Source organism: Pseudomicrostroma glucosiphilum, assembly GCF_003144135.1.
Source record: "Pseudomicrostroma glucosiphilum strain MCA 4718 unplaced genomic scaffold BCV69scaffold_3, whole genome shotgun sequence".
Classification (NCBI taxonomy): Eukaryota; Fungi; Basidiomycota; class Exobasidiomycetes; order Microstromatales; family Microstromataceae; genus Microstroma; species Microstroma glucosiphilum.
The window spans coordinates 51,960-71,737 of NW_020289915.1; the positions used below are offsets into that span (position 1 = coordinate 51,960).

The following is a 19,778-nucleotide window of genomic DNA, read 5'->3' on the forward strand; positions in this document are numbered from 1 at the left end:
CGTGAGGTCCATTAGATCGTGGGTGGACGTGAGGGGGGGGGGGGGGGGGGGGGGGGGGGGGGGGGGTTTGATATGATATGTGATGATCAGGGCAGCCACGTCGGAGGTTCGGCCGAGGATCTGGGCTGCTGCTGGGCTGGCTTGCTAGCAGTCGAGCTCTGCCATCGCACACCAGCAAGAGATACGTCGTACTGACCCGCCCCTCTGTCACCCCTCTGCTCCGCACCCTCTCCTCGCTCTCGCAGGTCATCGTGAGTCATCATCCTAGACCGCTCAGGGCACTGAGCCGCCAGATAATCAGGCCTCCCTCTACACAGCCAGGAAGCTTCAGGTCGGCCCTGCTGCGATCTTCGAGCGTAGAGCGCGTACTGACCAGCAATATGCCTGCTCCCCACCTCTCCCGGCTGCATTTGTCTATCGCTTGCTAGATCTTGGGAGACTCGGGGTAAGTAGCATGTGTGATCGCCAAATGGTCCCGATCTCGCATTGCTGATCACTCATCTCCGACACTCTTTTTTCTTGACAAATCAGAGTCGGAAAGACATCGCTGATGAACCAATGTGAGTCGCCTACGACGCTGCGTTTCTCCCCTCGCCTATCTGTTTTGCAACGGTGATATTGACTTCTAGCCATGCCCGCCGCCTGCCAGATGTCAACAAGCGCTTCTCATCTTCGTACAAGGCTACCATTGGTGCTGACTTCTTGACAAGAGAGGTCGTGGTGGATGATCGCCTGGTGACAATGCAGGTGAGTGCAAGCGACGGCGAGGTGTGCTACTGCAACGGCTACTGATCTCGCAAGGTTCCCTTTCCATACTGTCTCACAGCTTTGGGATGTAAGTATGACGAACACAAAGACGCCATGACTCTGGCGAAGGATCGACTGACGTATAAACCCTCTCACCGTTCCCTACACAGACTGCTGGACAAGAGCGCTTCCAATCGCTGGGTGTCGCCTTTTACAGAGGAGCAGATTGCTGTGTTCTGGTGTACGACGTAAACTCTGCCAAGTCGTTCGACACACTGGACTCGTGGAGGGACGAGTTTCTGATCCAGGCCAGCCCACATGACCCAGACAACTTCCCCTTTGTTGTGTTGGGAAACAAGATCGATGTCGAGGAGAGCAAGAGAATGGTGAGTCTGCAAGGAGCACCCTAGAACCCACAGTGGCTGACAAGCCCTTTTCTCTTCTCTCTTTCTAGGTGTCACAAAAGCGAGCAATGACGTGGTGCCAGTCCAAGGGCAACCTGCCTTACTTTGAGACGAGCAGCAAGGAGAACATCAACGTTGAGCAGGCCTTCCAGACAATTGCCAAGAATGCCCTTGCGCAAGAGGCGGAGCAGGAGCTGTATGCCGACTATCCTGATCCCATCAGAATCGATGCCGATGGAGGTCAGAGCGGCTGCAACTGCTAAAGTGGGGACGCGGCTTTCTTGGTCCAGTCGCGTTCGGCTCGACCGTTGTGCGTCCGGGGGGTATGAGTATGGCGCTATTGGCGCATGCTCTAGCCTCCTCCGCCGTCAGTGGCGTGGCCCCTACCACTTCAGATGCTCTTGCTGCCCTCCTGTTGATATCTGATGTATGTTTGGTTCTTTACTCTTGTGCTCAACGTCGTGGCTCTTTCTTCTTCCTCTACCCCGCGTACTTGCCCCCGCGGTGTGCCTGGTGTGAGTGTGAATGGGGGCCTCTTTCAGCGACTTTGCTCTGCACCGCCGATGTGCACCGAGTGGAGGCTGCAACCGGCGGACGACGAAGCGGAGTTGCTCGCAAGGGCTCTGGCAGGCGGGGGCCCACCTCGGCTCACGTAGTCTAGAACGGAATTGGTGCAGACGACGACGACGACGAATTGCGTCTCCTCCATCGTCTTGATCCACGACTCCTTTGCATTCCTCTCACCCCATCAGGCTCACTCCTTCAAAGACCCCGTCTTGTCTCTCTTCTGATTTCCCCTCCCTCCTCACTCTCCCCCGCCTCCCCGCCATGGTCAGACCGGATGGTGTGGAGCGCTCTCAGTCAGCTTCAGACCAATCACCCTTGTACAAGGCTCTGATCTCTCCCTTCAAAGTCGCGCACGATGTAGTAGAATCTCATCTTGCCTCTCAGGCTCGCCAGCCAGGCATGCGAGGAGAAGTCGCTCGCCAGCTCTTGTCCTCGGGCCACTGGGTAGAGTCTGTCATCGAGCAGGAGTACGTCGATCGAAGAGATGCCGTCGGCGGCATTGATCAGATGTGGCTACACCTCTCCAAGTTCGACTTCAACCCCGTCTGTGTAGCCTGCTACATCTTGGGCGATGATGCCACTTATGAGAAGATGGAACCTGCACTGGGCAAGCTAGCAGAAAAGTTTCCAAAGTATAAGAGCAAATTGGCCAATGTTGGCAGAAGGTTCCATGGCTCCACCTTTGTCACAGACGAGAACTTTGACGTCAAGAATCACTTTGCGATCAAGCAGCTTCCGGGAAAAGCAGGCAAAGAGGAGCTCGATGACTTTGTAGCCGCCGTTTGCACTCTTCCCTGGGATCTCGAGAAGCCACTCTGGGAAGCCTACCTCCTCGAGAATTACAGTGACGATAGAGGTGCTCGCGCTGCCATTGTAATGAGAGGTCACCACACCCTCACCGATGGACAGGGCTTCGTCATGAGTCAGCTTAGTATCACCTCCTTCGGACCGGAGTTGGAGCGTATGCTGGCCGATGCCGTAGACACAATTCACGACGTCAAGCGGGGTCAAGCGCTTCCATCCAAGATGCACAAGGGTCTGAAGCCCCTCGATGCCTTCCACAAGTACTTGCCCGTCCAGATCGCTCTCTTCTTTGCCTTTTGGACCTTCTTCATCGTCTCTGGGTATATAGAGATCTTGTTCTCCTCCTTCCAGGCCAGCTACATGGCATTCATGTTCCTCTTGACATTCTGGCGATGCCCTCAGGTGACCCAGTATTACCCCGGACCTCGAACGCTCGGCAAACAGTATGCGATCTCGGAAAGCTACCCCATCAGCGACGTCAAGAAGATACAAAAGGCATTCAGTGGCGTTAGACAGGGCAGCTGGCTAGAGATCATTCAGCCCCAAAGGGCCAACCACACCATCCTTCGGCACCTCACCTTGAACGATGTGCTGTGCACCATCCTCGCTGACGTTATCGGCAACGACCTTCGCCATCCTCCTCTCAACTACACTTCTGTCGCCTCGCAGGGTCTTTGGCAGCGCTTCGTTGCCCTATCGCACAAGGTGCTCCCAATGCCCGTCTCGATCTTTGTGCCAATCTCTATCCGTCAGCCAGGTGACTGGTCGATGCAGAATTGGTCGACTGGAGCCCTCGCATATCTGCCCAATGACGGAGAGCTTCCCAAAGGACCTGAACAGATTTACAAGAGGCTGCATGCAAACAGGAGGGCTTTGACTGTCCTGAAACATGGACTCCTCCCTCGCATTGGTTTCTGGCTGATCAACATCAGTACTAGACAGGTCCCGTGAGTGGAACGCAAGGACCAGCAGCGCTCAGGCGAGGATACGGACGCTCACTTACTTTCTTTCCTCCCTCTCCGGTGCAGCTTGTTCTTCCCTGGCGCACTCTGGACGCCCTTGCAGTCCTTGATTGCGGCGTCGTTCTCCTTCAGCATGAGCTCCTTTACTGCAGTCCTGACCAATGTGCCAGGACCACCCCCTCAACCCAACAACGAGCCCATCACCATCGGCGGCTCTCCCATTGTCAAATGGGCAGCCAGTCCACCACAGGCAGGTAAAGGAACCTTGGGCATCGGCATCATCACCTATGGTGGTGGGGTCTGCGTTACCATCACGGCTGACAAGGTTGATTTGCCCGGCGGAGGCAAGGGGGCGGACGGAGCAGAGGAAAATGTGGCTAGGAGGATTTGCAAGGGCTTTGAAAAGAGGTGGGACGACTATCTCAAGGCTGCGGAGCTAGTCTTGCAGAGGGAGGAGAACAAGAAGGAGGCAATGAGGAAGAGCAAGGCAGACTGAAATTGGAAGCGCATCAGGACCGCGATCGCCACGGAGAGTGTTCGAAGGAATTTCCCCATGTATCCTCACGTTTGTGCTACCTTTTCCTCTGTGTGACCTGTAATTCGATACCAGCATTATCGTAAGGATTCAGCATTGTCTCTGGCAACCTCAGACTTGAAGCCCAGGGCACCATGCCATCCATTCGGAATTGCCGCTCCTCTCTGCTCCACTCCCCTTTCCGCTTCCGCCTCCAAAAAGTGGATCTGGCTTCATCCTCTTGCAAGTGCAGCATCCAGCTTTGCATAGCAGTCTCACAGCCAGCTGATTCCCTGTCATGGTCTCAAACCCAGTGTCAAGGACAAGGAGAATACCTCTGTCAGTGCCGCCTGCGCTGCCCCTCGAAGCGCCCACGTCTGGCTTGGCCCAACTCTACGAGACGCATGGCCACCTTGTCCTCGAGGACCTCCCCCCTGCCACTTTGCTGACGCTCGATGGAATCTCACTCACTGTCTCCGGCTCTGATCCTGACTCGTCGTCACAAGGTGCAAGCTCGAGTGTTGGTGCGAGGAAGGAGTTCCGGGGCTTCAAGCTGGTCCCGCCGGGTTGGCACTCACTCGTCGTCACACCAGCCAGCGAGGCAGGGGCGAAAGGTGGACCACCCATGCTGGGAGCTATGGAGGGCATGGCATTGCGATCGATCTTCCTCTTTCATGTTGAGGCTAAAGAAGTCATCAACAGGAGGTGGGATGGTCAGGCCGGACAACTAGTCTCAATGGGCTCTTCTCTCGGCGGATCAGAGTCCGCAGGCTCGCACGTCCTCACGCCCGGGCTGATCACAGCTCTCGACCGCGACCTGACGCCATACCCATTACGCGCATCGCAGTACGCAGAGTGGAGCTCCTTCGCTCGTCCACTGGATGAGGACGCTGCTCTGACACGAAGGGTGGCGCAATCTATGCTGGGAGAAGCCCTCACGACCGATGCGCTGGATCCAGTCAGCGGTGGAGCGCTGGAGGATCAGCAACGGACGAAGAGACGTCGTGGCCAGTCTGACGAGGAGCGCAAGCTGGAGGAGGATCTACTCACGGCGGCCAAGAGGACTGGACAAGGCGCAGAGGGTCTGAATGGCAATTCGGCTTCGGGCTCTTTGCAGGGGGAGCAGCAATCAGGGGAACCTGGAAAGAGGATCCGACTGGCGGACTTCTCGCTGCTGCGTTCCTGGCCCGAGGGCGCTCTGGCGGCAGAGAGGACACGTTGGAGTAGGGATAAGAGCTGGACTCTTCGTAAAGCTCTGAAGGCATGGACAGGCCGAGATCTCCAGCACGTAGAGAAGAAAGGCTCGGAATCTGTTTCCGAGTCACAGTCAGACGATCAAGCCCGGCAAGCGTTTCTCCTCTCTTTCCATTTGCTGTTCCACCTCTTCATCTCACAAGGATCGGAAGACTTGCTCTTGGCATGGAGGAATCATGTCTCCCTCGTATGCCAATCTGCCAGCGCCATTGGATCGTACGGAGATGTGTTTGGCGCTCACCCCTCCGAGGCAGAGACTGCGGGGGCGGACGAGGACAGAGCATTACTCCAGCCCGGGCTGCACGCGGGCTTCTTGCAATTGCTCAGACTGCAGTTGAACACACTCGGCAGGGATTGGTTTGCAGAAGGGGCGCAAGAGGTGGAGAGCGCAATCAAGAGCGACTTGAAATCGTTGCGGGGTCATATGAGTCGGGCCATGGCTCTTGATGCACGCGAGAAGGACGGCAGTGTCGGTGAAGCCGAGCAAGGTGACAACGTCAGAAAGAGCGCTGCTGCTGACTCGGAAGATGAGGAGGCTCCAGTGGTGATACGCTCTAGCAAGTCTTCGGTCAGAGGAAGGCAAAGTGGTTCAGGGATTGGGGCCCGCTCATTGGCAAACAAAGGTCCTCGGCAGGCCACACGCTTCCGTCCCACTACTACGCCTCCGCCGACGACTCGTCAAGACTTCGAGTCACTGCTTTCCTCGTGGCGATCTCTGTCTCTTTTCGCTGCAGCATGTCTCGGATGGCAACTGGATGAGCAGACAGATGAGGAGGCAGAAGTGCTGGAGGAGCTGGACGAAGAGCACGATGAAGCGGTGCGGAGAGCTATGGAGGAAATGGCCGAGGAGGAAGGCCGGCAGGCGGAAGAGCGGCGGGAGAGTGACGTGGGTGATGACGATGCTCCAGATGACCTCGATGAGTTCACAATACAATACTGATCTCGATTGCGATGCGATGCTCTGATGGTCGTGAGTCATCAGCCCGCCAAGGACGATGGTCCGGAGTGTCCGGCGCTGACGTGGTCTGTGCTCAGGCGAGTCATGATTCCGTTGGTGCAACGCTGCTCGTCTTCGTTCTTACCATCGATCCTCGTTGCGTTCCTCGTCACCATCTCCCCTCTGATCCCTGTACGGCCACCGTCATGGCCAGCCTCTTCGTATACGGGACGTTGATCCATCCCCACATCCTCTCTCGGGTCTTGGCAGGCACCCTGCGTCGCCCTTCCTTGGAAGACCCTTCCACGCGCCGCTTCTCCCACCTTCGCGTCGTGCCCGCATTGCTGCCAAAGTACAAAGTCTACCGTGTCAAAGGCCAGGAATACCCTGCTCTTGCGCCTGTTGATACAGCTGCAGAGACGGATGGATCCGAAGAGATTGGCGCAGTTGTACGAGGTGTGGTGGTCAGCGGTCTCTCAGACGCAGAGTTGGCCGCGCTGGACCTCTTCGAAGGTGACGAGTATACCCGGGCCACGGTAAATGTCCTCGTAGCCTCTACCGACGAGGCTATATCCAATGACGTTCGTTCGTCTTGGAACGCAGAGACCATCACAGAGATACTAGAGTCCACACTGCCAGCCGAGCGAGTGCAGGCGCTCCTCAGCGGAAAGGAAAAGAGCGAGAAGCAACAAGTTCAAGGATACCTCTGGGTCGCGGACGCTTCCGACCTCGAGGACAAAGATGGACCTCGGGGTCCGTGGGAGTTCTCGACTTTTGCTAAAGGAAAGTTGAGCAGGTGGACAAGCGGCGAGTGGACTGATGCTGGCGGACCGGACGGGGTGGAAGTGCAGGAGGAGACACCGCCCCAAACACCCGTGGTACCTCAGGGCGCTTCTGCAGGGGGATTTGACGAGATACGCAGGACTATGACTGGGGGACAGGACGGCTCGACTCCCTCTTTCAACACTGGCTCCGCCTTCTCGGGATTGACCCTTGGGGCCGGCGACGATCCTTGGGCTGATCCAGCACCCTCTGCTACAATGATCTCACCATCTGCTACAGAGAAGTCTGCTAATCCTTGGGCATCGAACGCGATAGCGGGGTCCAATGGCCAAGACGGAGATGCAAAAGATGGCACAAGTTCGTCGTCGTTCAGTGTGCCTCGCGAAGAGATCCCAGAGGGATATCCACTTGAGCTCGAGGGCTGGCAGGTCCCGGGGTACGAGACCTTCGGCAAGCCAATCAGTAGATGGTGGCCACATGGCGTCAAACAAGGAGAAGCAGCAACTCAACGGCGCTACTTGAGCTTCAACAATGGTGAGTGAATTTTGAGCAGTTGCAACGGTCTTGACTCCCTGCATTGACGCTCCGCATACTTGCCCATCGACAGGATCACTGGGGTCATGTCCCAAGCCCGTCTTCGAAGCCTATCAAAGCTTTTCCGCAAAGGCGGAAGACAATCCCGATGTGCGTAGCCGCATGATGTGATGTGACCACACTACCTATGATGATGTACTGACCGTCCGTTCATCCTGACTTCTTCACAGCTGTTCGACAGGCGCATTGCCCCTCCAGCCCTCAAAGCCGCTCGCACTCGCGTAGCTGAATTCCTCAACTGTCCAGCCTCGACGGTTGCCATCATTATGAACAGCACCACCGGTACCAACAGTGTCGTGCGAGGATTCCCGTGGGAGCAAGGAGATCACGTCGTCGTGCTCAGCTCCCTCTACGGCGCCCTAGAGAAGACTTTCGAGTACGTGCAAGATACTTATTCACCTAAGCCGACGCTAGTGCGGGTAGAGACTACCTACCCTCTGTCGCACATGGAGTTGGTAGACAAGTTCAGAAAACAGATTCGGGACCTCAAGAGCGATGGAAAAAGAGTGAGGATGGCAGCCTTTGATGCCATCAGCTCGATGCCGGGACTGGTCCTACCGTGGGAGGAGCTAGTGCAGGTCTGCCGAGAAGAAGATGTATACAGTCTGGTGTGTAGTGAAGCGTGCTCGGCGCCAAGTGTATGTCTGGAGCTGAAATTATGTGTCTCAATCTTCCCACAGGTCGACGGTGCTCATGCGTTCGGTCAGATAGAAGTAGATCTTGGAAAGACGCAGCCCGACTTCTGTGAGGACAAGAACGGGTGCTTTCAGGCTACCCTTGTCGAAGCTGACCATCCTGTACTGCCATTCCATTCCTGCTCTAGTCGTCACCAATGCTCACAAGTGGGGCTACGTGCATCGCAGCTGCGCGATATTCCATGTACCTCTGAAGAATCAGCACCTGTGCACTAGCGGTTTGCCCACCAGCTGGTTCTACCGCTCCAAGGCCGAGAGGGAAAGTGTAAAGGAGAAGGAAGAGGGTAATGACTTCATGTGAGTGTCCTTGGTGCCGGTTTGGGCGAGAAAAAGTGCACTGAGAATTCGTTTCGATACAATTTGATCCCTGCAGTGCTCAGTGGGATTATCCAGGTACAATCGACTACTCTTCCTTTCTGTCCATCGATGCTGCCCTCGATTTTAGACAAAAGATCGGCGGCGAGGCGCGCATCCGGTCTTACAATCACTCCCTCGCCCTCTTGGGAGGTCTTACCGTTGCTCGCATCTTGGGCACGGAGCTTCTGGAGACCAGTCCGCCCTCGCTGACGGCGGCGATGTGTAATGCGAGGCTGCCGCTGGCCAGTCGAGTAGTTGGGACAGATCCAAGTGCTTGGCTGACCAGTAAGGGAAGCACGTGGCTGTGGAGTCGACTGCTCGATGAATTCAACACGGTGAGTGATCGCAAGCGCATTCTAGTCGACTCGGACGATCGTCTTGCTGAACATCTTGACCCATACTGTGTGCCTCTCTGTCAGTACCTCCGCTTTACCTGCCACAACAAGCAAGTCTACGCGCGCATCTCGGCACAGGTTTGGCTGGAGCTAGAGGACTTTGAGTATCTTGGCAGAGCACTCAAGGAGCTCTGCAGGAGAATCAATGCTGGTGAGGGCCCATAGAAAGGAACCCAGTCTGGACGTTGATGCAATAAGATGTATAGATTGTGATATAAGTACAGATGGGAGCACATGCGTTCGTATATTGGACGGTAAGACGAGAAGCCTGTCTAGTTCATGACCGTGTCACCTCCTTGCGTTGCTGCTGGATTGCTCGCTGTGAGACCCAAAGAGTTCTGAGCATGTCGTCGGATCGCAGCAAAGGGTGAGGGCGCTGGCGCTACCGATACGGTGGAAGTAGCGCTGCCGGTACCGCTGGCCTGCTGCTGAGTTGAGTAGAGGTCTTTGAGGATGAAGGGCTGTCGCATTGATTCTTGAGCGCTATGAGGCACGAGAGTCATCAATCGTCGATGTCAGCGAGGAGGCTCTAACTTAGCGATCCTGAGCTCACTGTCCATCACTCACAGAACTCTTTTCCTCAGCTTGCTCCCCACTTTCTCAGAGGCAGGGCGAGTAGCCTGAGTCATTGACGCTGCTGGTGTCGTGTAATCTGCTACCAGTCCCTCATCCACTGCCCTTTCTTCCTCATCGTCGTCGTCTTCGTTGCTGTCCAACTCTTCCAGCTGACCCTTGATCTCCTCCAGCCCGCCTTGCCCCAGCACAGCCTCGTCCCTCAATTTCCTCTTGCGTCGCCTGAGAGCGCTCTTGGAGATGGTAGGCGCTATACCCAAAGCCTTGTGTCGCTCTGCGGTACTCGTCGTAGTCTCACCCGATGGAGCAGAGAGAACTTTACTCCTCTTGGCGGAACGCTTGGCTGCTTTTGTCACGGCATTGTGGGTGGCTGCTGCTGGTTGTGAGGTGGGGTGAGAGGAGGACGTCTTGCGGCGCGGAGGGGCGCGGGCGGCAATGGTGGGTAGACGAGCCTAGAAGGATGGCAGAGCGCACGTCGATAGAGGCTTCAGCATACTTGGGGAATGAGGTTCCCACCTTGTGCTTCGGTACACCTTGATCCCGTACTCACCATGACTGCGAGGTGCTACTTTTGAAGGTGCTGTATTAGTCGTGGTATGCGCCCCGACGGAAGGAAAGGCACCTCGACCTCGGCCTTTTCCAAAATGGAAAACTCGCCGAGGTGGACGCGGCCCGAGCGAGGCACGTTTCTGTTTCCCTTTCCGCACAAGTGTCAATGTACCTTTGTGTGCTTGGCAGTGCAAAGGCGATACCCAACATCGCGGCTTCTTCCGTGGTGATCCTCCCCTTGTCACTGATGCTATGATGCTACAGACCAGCGCTAACCAGTGCATCACATGAGCTCGAGAGATCTCACCACCCACACTTCCCTGCTTCGGCCAGCCCGAGCCGCGGTGCAAGAGCCACCTACCTCCCTCGACGGACACGGCGTCTTCGCAATCATCGTCTTTGCAGTGGTCACGCTGATCGTCATCTGGCCAATTCGAATACCCATTCCCTTTGCTGTATCCGAGAGAGTAGCAAAAGTATGGCACAGAGCAGCAGGTCCAGAGGCAACAGCAGCTCGCACTCCTGATCAGCACATCGACCCGGGCAGGCGAGGTGAGCCGCTCCCTCGGGTTCCCCTGACCCTCGGCAGCTCGACCAGTCCTCGAGGATCGCAGCGGCGCTACATATCCTTAACACATGTATCAGCACCTGCTATCGGTATACTCTTCCTACTCGCTACACGCACCATCGGTGGGGAGCAAATCAGGCTGGGCATTGTGGGCGATGGAGGTGTGAAGCCTTACAGTGTCTTGGCCCTCTTTATCAGTCTGGGTGAGTACTTGGTCTGAAAGGAGCATGTGTAAAAACGACACTCAGGCTCAAATGTGTGGTTTTCTGCCTCCTCTTTAGCCTACATTGCCATCTCACTCGATGCCACCGGCCTGTTGCGGTATCTGGCCTTGCACGTCTCCCTCAAGGGTGGCCGCTCAGGCCCACGCCTCTTCTACCTCCTCTATGCCTTCTTCTTCCTACTGGGGCTACTGGTAGGCAATGATCCAGTCATACTCTCCGGTACAGCCTTTCTGGTTCACTTTACCCGAATCTCGGGCATATCGAGACCGGACGCATGGATCTGGGCTCAATTCTCCGCGGCAAATATCAGCAGCGCTTTGCTGGTCAGCAGCAATCCGACCAACATTGTCATCGCAAGTGGCTTTGGGGTAGAGTTCACCACCTATTCGGCTTTCATGGCATTGCCGACCATAGCTAGTGGCCTGACTGCTCTAGTGGTGGTACGATTGATCTTTGTTACACAAAAGGCGGGAAAGTGGTCGCTGATGGGATACATCCTGCCGGGCGGTAACCGCGGCAACGCGGGAAGGAGAAGTAACAAGACTGCCTCCCAGTCAGGAACGCAGCAGTCTGAAGCTGCAGCGGCTGATACTTCAGCTGCAACAGCCGTTGAGGGCGAGACTAGCCCTGCAGCGCCTGCATCCCTACACCCTCCTCAGGGTCGCTCTACCTCCCCGGCAAGAGACATCGTCTACATTCCGCCGTACCTGATTCCTCCGGATGTACGGCCACGCGAGGCGCTCGTGGATCCCTTTGGGGCCATCTTTGGCTCAATAGTCATGGCGGCGACGCTCATTGTCCTGGTGGGCACTTCAGTCACTGGAGCCGTCGAGGTGTACGAAATCGCTCTGCCAGGAGCCGCCATTTGTCTGTTGAGAGATATTCTAAAAGACCTGAAAGATGGTCGCACGGAGCGTAAAGCGAGACAGAAGATGAGCACCAACCAGAGTGTGGAATCCAGTGCCGAACCTGCCGTTGATGCACCGGGTGAGGCGATAGAATTGCAAAAAATCGGATCTGCTCCGGGTCAGACTGGCGAGCGCGAGAACGCCAACGCCTCATCTCTGACAGCGAGCGGCGCCGTCTTCAACCTCGGGCCTGCCCGACGAATGCTCCTCAAGAGCTTACAGTTCCCTAGCTGGTTTGCCAAGACTTTTCCCACTGTCACCGCCGTCTTCACTCGTCTGCCACTACCGCTTTTGCCATTTGCTTTTGGCATGTTCATCCTCGTCGAATCGCTCGCCCATGTCGGCTTCATCGACATCATGGCCAGCGGTCTGGGCAAGGTATGCTCAGGCGCAGGCGAGATAGGCACCGCCTTGTTCATCGGCTGTCTGAGCGTACTCCTGTGCAATGTGAGTAAGAAGAGGGGAGGGAGCGCGATAGTTCAGAGGGTTTTCAGACCGACCTCGCTCGTGCCACGTGAAGCTGTACACTGCGTTCACGAGCTGACAGACCCTTCGTCTTCCCATTCCACAGCTGGGAGGCACAAATATCGGGGCCTGTATCATCCTCGTCCGTGCGATAGTCTCCACGCCTTTCTCACAACACCTCTCCTCAGAAAGCACGGCCAGCATCACGCAGACTGCCATTTATGCTCTTGCGCTAGGTTCAAACGTGGGAGCTCTAGGCGGGACTTTTGCCGCCTCGCTCGCAGGACTACTCTGGAGGGAAAGTCTTCGTCAGGGTGGAATTCAGCTCAGGGCAAGGCACATTGCCATCTGGTCTCTTCTGACCGCGCCTCTAGCTCTCTTGAGCGGATTGATCGTAGTGTGGGCGCAGGTAAGGAGCGGTAGGTGGCCGTGAGTCGACCGGCGGCTAAATACATGGACGGACGGGATTTGGAGAAGCAAGACTCCACTGGCTCTGATACGCGAAGGGGCCGGGTATAGATAAAATTCATACGCCGCCGTAAAGGCTTCGCTTCCGATAGCGTGAGACGAGGTTCTTTCTGGGTCTGGAGGCAAGGCAGGCAGAATCCTTCGCGGTGTGATTGTCTGTCCGAGGCTTGAGCCCCTTCCGACGTCCGGTAAAGACGGTCTTGTCTCTTCCCAGAGCAGTGCAATATTGCAAGGGGTCATTACTTTCTCGCGCGAGAGACGCTCCGACGAGCCTTATGCGTTCAGCGATCTCAAGGTCCTCGGCACCGAGCGAATCCCTTCGCTAAGCATCTTCCGGGTCACACCTCATATCGGGCTGTACAAGAGCTTCTAAACGGATACATCGGCCCAACTCTCTGTAACTGATCAGAGCAATCTCGGTCAGCGTGTCGTGTGCCTTGCAAATCTGCGTCCCATGCGGCGGGGTGGACATGATTGTTGCTATCACGACGCTCGCCGTGGCTCAGCTTGAGGCTGTAGTGCCTCGTCTTTGCGAGTGGACAGGGCCTCGCAAGCCTCCATCAAAGGCTAGAACGTTCGCTTGAGGATTGCCCGATCTCCGAAGGAAAGCGTCTTTTCGCTACACCTTCACTTGCATAGATGGCTGTGGGTAACCTACAGGATGGAGGTGTGCGGCTTTTCACGGAACTCCGCCCGCATGATCGGCCGTAAGCGAAGCCACGCGTGGTTCCGCAACCCCGCCTTACGCTTTCTTGAGTCACGGCCCTCACGCTTGACGGCACCCCACAGCCTACTAGCGAAATGACTCGACCTATGCTCAGCAGATGACAATAGCCGGAGAACGTCCTGTGCGCTGCCGGAGGCATCTATGTCATGAGCGATACAGGGTCTTCTTGCATACTATTCCCAATGTACATTGTATACTGCGTTACACATCCCCCTGACGATGGAGCTGGCCATCTCGTCGGCATCCACGAGCGTCTTTCTCGATCCTGCGAACGCCAATGATGCAGAAGACACCGCACTCGACCATACTACAACTGGCTTAAGTATACCAGCCTCCTCTACCCAAGTCACTCTGGTGGTGACACTAACGGTGCCTTCGAGGAGCAAGTCTGCTGAGCATATCAGAGATCTAGTGGTGACCATCACCGCTAGAGAGTCGCTTTTGGTGAGACACGCTTCCAGACAACGGGAAGCTTGACCCTCGATTGACACCTCTGTATATTTGCCGAAATCGATCCTTTTGTAGTTTGACACAGGCATCTTTGAGTCGAACATACCGTATCAGTCCGTGCATACTATCAAAGAGGCGGCGGGTGTACGCGTTGAAGGAGGCAATGTCTACAAATGGGAGCTGCCGGTGTTCATTCCGAGCGATGCACCTCCTCACGAGCAATCGCGTCACGGAAGGGTGCACTGGACAGCAACGGCCCAGATGACTTTCCCTGGGCGTTTCTTCAACAAGACACTGGAGGCAGTCACGGTAAGTACAAGGCTCAACCTCAGAGCATGCAATCACCAGTGATGCGCTAACGCTCCTCGCCACAATTCATCGCATCAGACAATCCGCGTAGTTCAAATTCCTTCCGAGCAGTCGGCTTTCACTTTCGAGCATCAGCACGACGCTTTTGCCGAGGGCCTAGGGGTGGGTGTAATTCCTCGGGCAAAGACGAGCGAGCAAACAGGCACTGACCATTTCCGCTTTGCCATTGTTACCCCTGCCAGCCCGTCAAAGCGGCATTCATCAGCCGGACCTTCTCCGTGGGAGGTTATCTGCGCGGGGGTTTGCTACTCGCCGCACCACCGCCAAGGCTCAAGCTACACTCCATCGTACTCACTCTCATTCAGACGACACAACTAACTTCTCGCAAGCGAGCAGATTACGCCGAGACCCAGCGCCCTGAGCGTCACAATTTCATGACCCTCAAAGGGGCAGAGCTGGACAACGCAGTCACCCATATCGGAGCCTACTGTCGCGCGCGACCTAGTGTTCAGGGCGAGCTCGAGCTTGTGTGGCTCGCTCGTCTTCCCAACGAGGACGACGTAAGGTTGGTCTCTTGGTTCAGAGTCTAAGGCGCTAGGAGCTTGATGCCTCATCTGACGCCTTGTTTCCCTCTTTTTCGTTAGGCCCAGCACACTGGAAGGTGGCCGCACAGCCATGAGCTTCACACATCAGCTAGAAATGTCCATTACATTCGACGCAGACCCGACTCAGCCGCGGCTGGATCAGGATGGCGAGCGTCTACTATCTCGATACCGTACGGCTCGACCCGTCTCAATTTATAGTTGTGCAGCAGGCTGGGCCAGTGTTATACTGCCGGAGGTGAGTACGATGAGTCTGTGCCTGCTACTTTGCGCTGCCGCTCATGAAGCTAATGTCGCGCCCTTTGCGTCGCACGCACAGTATTCCGCCATTGAGTGTGTTGGTCAAGAAGAGACAATGGCGCGATCGGAGAGAACGAAATACCCCCACTGCGTGTGTGGCAGCCCTTTGAGCGCGATACTCCGTGACGAAGATGAAGCAGAAGCCGGCACTGTCTGCACTAGCATCTTGCTTCGTCAAAGGCTGAGTGGATCGGAACCACCACAACAGCAAGCAGAGCCCCCGAAGGGTTGACGAAGAATGGAAGAGTCGATCTTTCATCACTCGCAGCCGGCTGCCCGGCCACTCTCCCGAAGACATGTGGGGTGGGTCGATCCAAGCATCGAGAGCGTATCATGTTGTTCTCTGCATTGTCTGTCCATAGATCATCCTTCTCCTCTACTCGATACCATCTGCCCGAGTCCAGCAGCCTTGTCTGGGCTCGCAATATATCGTATGTGCTTGTTGCTTGGATCACACTGTGGGCCACCTTTCCACCGTTCTGCCTTCTTTGCACGCTCGTTGCCCGAGAAGTGACAGTACCGCCGCGACTGACCGGCGGGGCGCCGTTCCGACTTCGGAGCACCAGGGGCGAGATTGGCGCCCCGCATCGCCGGCGATCATTTCGGTATCCTACGCTATCTCACCTTCCAACCATTCTCCTCCTGACCACGATCCCTGGTCTACGGATGCCGACTCGCTGATGGCCGGGCCTGCGGCAGCCCTCGATGCCAGAAGTCCCGGCGCGCCAAATTCACAGGCGCCTCGTATCCATGCCAGGCGGTGCTGCCTCTCCTGTCGCGCAAAGAAGGTTCGCTGTCACCTTCCAGATCCACTCGTCCCAAACTCCAGCGCCCCTTCACCCGCCCATCTCGCCTGCTCCCGATGCCAGAGGGTTGGGCTGGCCTGTATCGTCGATGATCAGCATCTCAAGAGACTCTTGATCAGACCTCGCGAGACCGACTCTCGTGGACAGCCTTCGGATACTGCTTCGGAAACGGGACCTCTTGCAGCGGACGCTTCCACTTCCCCAGATCACTCTCGACGTGAAGCGGCGGCTGCTCTCAGCTCTTTTGCTGGCTCCCTTACTGCCGAAAGAATTGCAGCACCGGAGAGTCTGGAAGATGCGAGCCATCGTCAGAAGAGGAGATGTCTCTCTGCTCTCGAGCATTTGCCCGGCGGAACCATGCTGCCTGACGAAGCTGCTCACGGTGGCAGCACGTCCTCTCTGTCTGGCGAAGGCTCACCCTCGCTACCACGCACAGGAGATCACTCACAGAGCCAGAGCTCTGGCAATGCAGACGCAATACGGTACCTTCACCGCCCGCTATATGCGCTGGGGGAGCTCTTATCACTAGATGTAGGCTTCCGACAGTACATTGAAGAAAGGTACAAGGGACTCTCAGAGCTCTCATCTACTTCAGACTCAAGCATCCACGACTATGTCAGTTTTCAACTGTGCGAGGAGCTGGAGCCTTTACTGCAACCACTCCTTGCCTTTAGTCCCTACATACCATCCTTACAGAGCGTCTACGTCTCATCGAAAGCCAGGGCCTCACTGCCTACAGACTTGCTCCTAGCCGTGCTATGCAGTCTGGCACTCCGATATTCTCCAGACAAGTCGCACATGGCGCAAAATGTGTGCGCTTTCATCGACCGCTTGGGCACCACCGTTCTCGTCTCCCTGCCTCCAGCCCCAGAGACAGTCATGGCCCTGACGTTGTTGCTAGCCTATGAACCAATGGCTCTCTGCTCTGGTCTCCTACGCTTCGGGCCACTGAAGGGTTCCGCCATCATAGGAGAGGCCTTGCTCACCGCCGCCGTGTCTGCAGCGTTGTCTCTGGGCTTCGACAAGGCAGAAGTACCCGACGCAAATGCGCCTTTGGCCCGACAGGGATCGGATGCAGGCGCCTCGGAGCTGGACCTGTGCAATACCGAGGCCAAGATCTCATTGTGGTGGACTCTGTCAGCTTGGCAAGCGTACTTCGCACTCAACAAGGTACCTTTTAGATCTCATCATCTTGACCAGGAAGCGAAGCGCGCCTCTTCCTACATTCGATCGACAAAGGACACAAGTGACCGGGAAGTCGATGTCCCGCGTCAGCAAGGCCGCATATACCTAGCTCATCGCATCTTGATGTTGGCAGAGATCTATGCCGCGATTGAGCAGTTGGAGGTCATTTGTTCTACACTATTGGGCTCGCCAGCTACCGGTGACCTAGATGCAAGACCTGGATTGCCACCTGTGGTACAGGAGATCCGTCGAGAGGCTGAGGCCCTTTGTCAGCGTACGCACGAGCGTCTCACAGAGGTAGAGGAGGCGAGAAGCGTCGTTGCAGTGCGATATGGTCATTCGGCTGAAGTGACGTTCCTAGAAGGTTGGTTGTCCCTCGAACAAAGCTCCCTGCATAGCTTGTTCCTGTCCAAAGCGGCCGTCGCCGGGGTCAGTGGCACAACAGACTTCATCTTGCCTCTACCGACCTTTATAGAGGCAATCCGCTCGAGCGAGTCCACTTCTATCTGGCTGGAACGCCCAGGACGTGCGAGGCGCGAAGCAGCAGAGAGAGCCATCGGAGCCTTCTGCGGCCTCGAGGATGGAGACGCCACACGCGCTCATAGCTGTAATGGCTGGCGCGAGGCAGGACGATCTAGGCTCAGAGTCTCGGACCCCGTGGGCATGCAAAGCTCCGAGGTCGGTGGTCCCCCAACAGATCAGCTCTGGGCATTTGCCCCAATGTTGACTGCTGCTCTCCTGCTGGACAGCTGCAGGGCGCTGCTCGAGGCCGAAGCTTTCACCCGCCTTGTGAGCCGCCGTCAGTCATCCAGACGAGAATGCCTGACGGTCCTTGTGAAACAAGCAGCTGCTCGCCTCAGGCAAAGCTGCGCCATCAAGAATAACCAACGGTCAGACGTTAACGGCTCTGCCTCGGCTCACCCGTCCCCAATCAACAGTTGTGTGGCAGCGATGCTGGAGGAAATGCTCGTCACATTGAGCCAGTGGCATCGCCATCGATCCCATCAATTGGCACGGGGTGTCCCTCGCTACGGCGCATCATTACAAGCGTCACGGGCTGACGCAAATCGCAGCGCTTCACCCAATGCCTTTAATTTGCCAGTTCCAGAGTTGCCCTCGGTATCTCGCGAGCATGCGAGCGCAGCACTTCCCGATTTTTCCCTTGCTCTGGCTCCGGTGCCGGCGGGAAACGACGATCAGTCCATGTCCTTCTTGTATGGCAGGCACTCCAATCTCGATACTGGCGTGCAGTGGCCACCAATAGATTACCCTACGGACGCTTTGTGGCTCGATCTCCTCTTGTCAATCGAGAGCGCGTGTACCTGACCTCGAGCGTCTTGTGCAGAGAGCTGCCACGCCGCTACCCCCGATGAGGCTGCATCGCAGTACAGCCTTCAGGACCGTCTCGGTCGTGCACCACTTTCTTGCCGTTGCAATAGGAGGACTCGGGCGGCTCGGGCAGGCACCACCCGTGTGGCAGGGCCAATAAGATGTCTCTTCCTTTGCGCTCTATTCTTCTGCAAGTCGTCGCCTGCATGTCTTGGCGCCGTACCTTTCGGTGCGGGAGCCGGAAGACATGATCCGACCCCTGATCGATCGGATCTCTCAATTCTTCTGCTGGTGCTAGCCGATTCCACGCACGTTTTCGGGCTTTCTGGACCTCACTTCCGCGTCGACTGAGCACTTCCGACTCCCCACTCCCGACTTCCGACTCACTTCCGTCTCCGAGGGGCGTGAGGCGCGTCCGGCACCGGCGGCCCGCCAAGGCACCCCTTCGTCGACTGCCTCGATCAGTCGCATGGCAGACACGAGGGGGGAGGCAACGCTCACCCACGAATGGGTTATAAGGGTCGAGGTCGGAGAGGGTCCCAAGAATACCCACACTCATCGACCTTTTCACCTCTCGAGATCTCTGTCCCACTTCACTCACTACTTTCGCTTCCCGTTCCACACACGCAAGCCACGACTGCACCACTCCCGTCAAGACCATGGACGCGCACAAGGGGTCTCGTACAGTCTTGGCCCTCCAGATCGTCGCTCTGATACTCATACACGGAGTGGTAGGCGCTGCGGCGTACCGTCAATTCGCCAAAGGGGCTCGTGCCCGAAACAACACGATTGCCCTCTCGTTCTCTGCTAAGTCCATCATCATCATCTTCTATGAGTTACTCACGGAGCACGTCCGGGCTCTTCAGCGTTGGAGGAGCCTGAAAGCGTACATGATTCTCTCTTGCATGGAAGTCGTCTTCTGGATTGCTGTGCCCGTCCTCATGGTGATGGCGTGGGTTAAGGACCACTGGAAAGGCACCACGGCCATCCTAGGAGGAGTAATCGTCGGCCTCGGCTCTGTCATAGCGTGAGTACAACGACAAGAGACCGAGGGTCTTCTTGGAAGAGGCTATCGACCAAAAGCGTGACACCGTCTCTTACCCCCCGCCTACTCCTACAGCCTTCTGTACGTCGCCTTGGCGTTCATCAACATTCGAAGGTGGAGAAATCACAAGAACGCTTCTGCCCATGCAATGCCGTTGCGAGGTATGGCATCTCCCGACCAGGAGAAGTGAACGTCATCGGCCACACGCTCGCGCGTGCTGCAAGGTTCGTCTAATCATCGCATACCACTTTTCCTGT

At 56.5% G+C, this 19,778-nt stretch overlaps 9 protein-coding genes across 9 annotated transcripts in view; 8 read left to right on the forward strand and 1 right to left on the reverse strand.

Annotated features, from left to right (window-relative positions):
• Positions 1–1,615, forward strand: part of BCV69DRAFT_256714 (ras-domain-containing protein) — a gene marked incomplete at its 5' end in the record, with an annotated part of 1,893 nt that extends 278 nt beyond the window's left edge. The window contains 5 exons of the mRNA XM_025490607.1: positions 532–560; positions 650–747; positions 827–835; positions 918–1,133; positions 1,202–1,615. Of these exons, the coding sequence (XP_025349258.1) occupies positions 532–560; positions 650–747; positions 827–835; positions 918–1,133; positions 1,202–1,414 (565 nt within the window). The 3' untranslated portion in view covers positions 1,415–1,615. The remainder of the gene's footprint in view (positions 1–531; positions 561–649; positions 748–826; positions 836–917; positions 1,134–1,201) is intronic.
• A 278-nt stretch (positions 1,616–1,893) lies between these two features.
• On the forward strand, positions 1,894–4,120 carry BCV69DRAFT_132523 (hypothetical protein). Its single transcript, XM_025489237.1, has 2 exons — positions 1,894–3,469; positions 3,551–4,120. The coding sequence occupies exons 1-2, from the start codon at positions 1,980–1,982 to the stop codon at positions 3,978–3,980; spliced, it is 1,920 nt and encodes a 639-aa protein (XP_025349259.1). The 5' UTR covers positions 1,894–1,979; the 3' UTR covers positions 3,981–4,120.
• A 1-nt stretch (position 4,121) lies between these two features.
• BCV69DRAFT_132518 (hypothetical protein) lies at positions 4,122–6,225 on the forward strand. The gene has a single exon (XM_025489236.1). It carries the CDS (start codon positions 4,297–4,299, stop codon positions 6,190–6,192), a length of 1,896 nt encoding a protein of 631 aa, XP_025349260.1. The 5' UTR covers positions 4,122–4,296; the 3' UTR covers positions 6,193–6,225.
• A 157-nt stretch (positions 6,226–6,382) lies between these two features.
• BCV69DRAFT_267262 (PLP-dependent transferase) lies at positions 6,383–9,178 on the forward strand (the record flags this gene model as incomplete). Its single annotated transcript, XM_025490826.1, has 7 exons — positions 6,383–7,506; positions 7,580–7,656; positions 7,737–8,174; positions 8,247–8,310; positions 8,390–8,558; positions 8,635–8,953; positions 9,038–9,178. Exons 1-7 carry the CDS (start codon positions 6,396–6,398, stop codon positions 9,176–9,178), a joined length of 2,319 nt encoding a protein of 772 aa, XP_025349261.1. The 5' UTR covers positions 6,383–6,395.
• BCV69DRAFT_281104 (hypothetical protein) lies at positions 9,038–10,185 on the reverse strand (the record flags this gene model as incomplete). Its single annotated transcript, XM_025491859.1, has 3 exons — positions 10,137–10,185; positions 9,581–10,038; positions 9,038–9,496 (listed from the first exon to the last, which is right to left on the reverse strand). Coding segments are annotated over exons 1-3 (667 nt in total), but the record flags the coding sequence as incomplete, so codon positions are not given.
• A 237-nt stretch (positions 10,186–10,422) lies between these two features.
• BCV69DRAFT_246454 (hypothetical protein) lies at positions 10,423–12,733 on the forward strand (the record flags this gene model as incomplete). Its single annotated transcript, XM_025490208.1, has 3 exons — positions 10,423–10,906; positions 10,985–12,282; positions 12,407–12,733. The coding sequence occupies 3 exons, from the start codon at positions 10,423–10,425 to the stop codon at positions 12,731–12,733; spliced, it is 2,109 nt and encodes a 702-aa protein (XP_025349263.1).
• A 736-nt stretch (positions 12,734–13,469) lies between these two features.
• On the forward strand, positions 13,470–15,454 carry BCV69DRAFT_132733 (hypothetical protein). The gene is made up of 5 exons (XM_025489238.1): positions 13,470–13,939; positions 14,021–14,254; positions 14,333–14,416; positions 14,497–14,819; positions 14,899–15,454. Exons 1-5 carry the CDS (start codon positions 13,715–13,717, stop codon positions 15,386–15,388), a joined length of 1,356 nt encoding a protein of 451 aa, XP_025349264.1. The 5' UTR covers positions 13,470–13,714; the 3' UTR covers positions 15,389–15,454.
• Positions 15,455–15,651: 197 nt separating this feature from the next.
• BCV69DRAFT_132921 (hypothetical protein) lies at positions 15,652–18,572 on the forward strand. Its single transcript, XM_025489239.1, has one exon. It carries the CDS (start codon positions 15,837–15,839, stop codon positions 18,471–18,473), a length of 2,637 nt encoding a protein of 878 aa, XP_025349265.1. The 5' UTR covers positions 15,652–15,836; the 3' UTR covers positions 18,474–18,572.
• A 469-nt stretch (positions 18,573–19,041) lies between these two features.
• Positions 19,042–19,776, forward strand: BCV69DRAFT_132957 (hypothetical protein). The gene has a single exon (XM_025489241.1). It carries the CDS (start codon positions 19,136–19,138, stop codon positions 19,505–19,507), a length of 372 nt encoding a protein of 123 aa, XP_025349266.1. The 5' UTR covers positions 19,042–19,135; the 3' UTR covers positions 19,508–19,776.
• Positions 19,777–19,778: the final 2 nt, after the last annotated feature.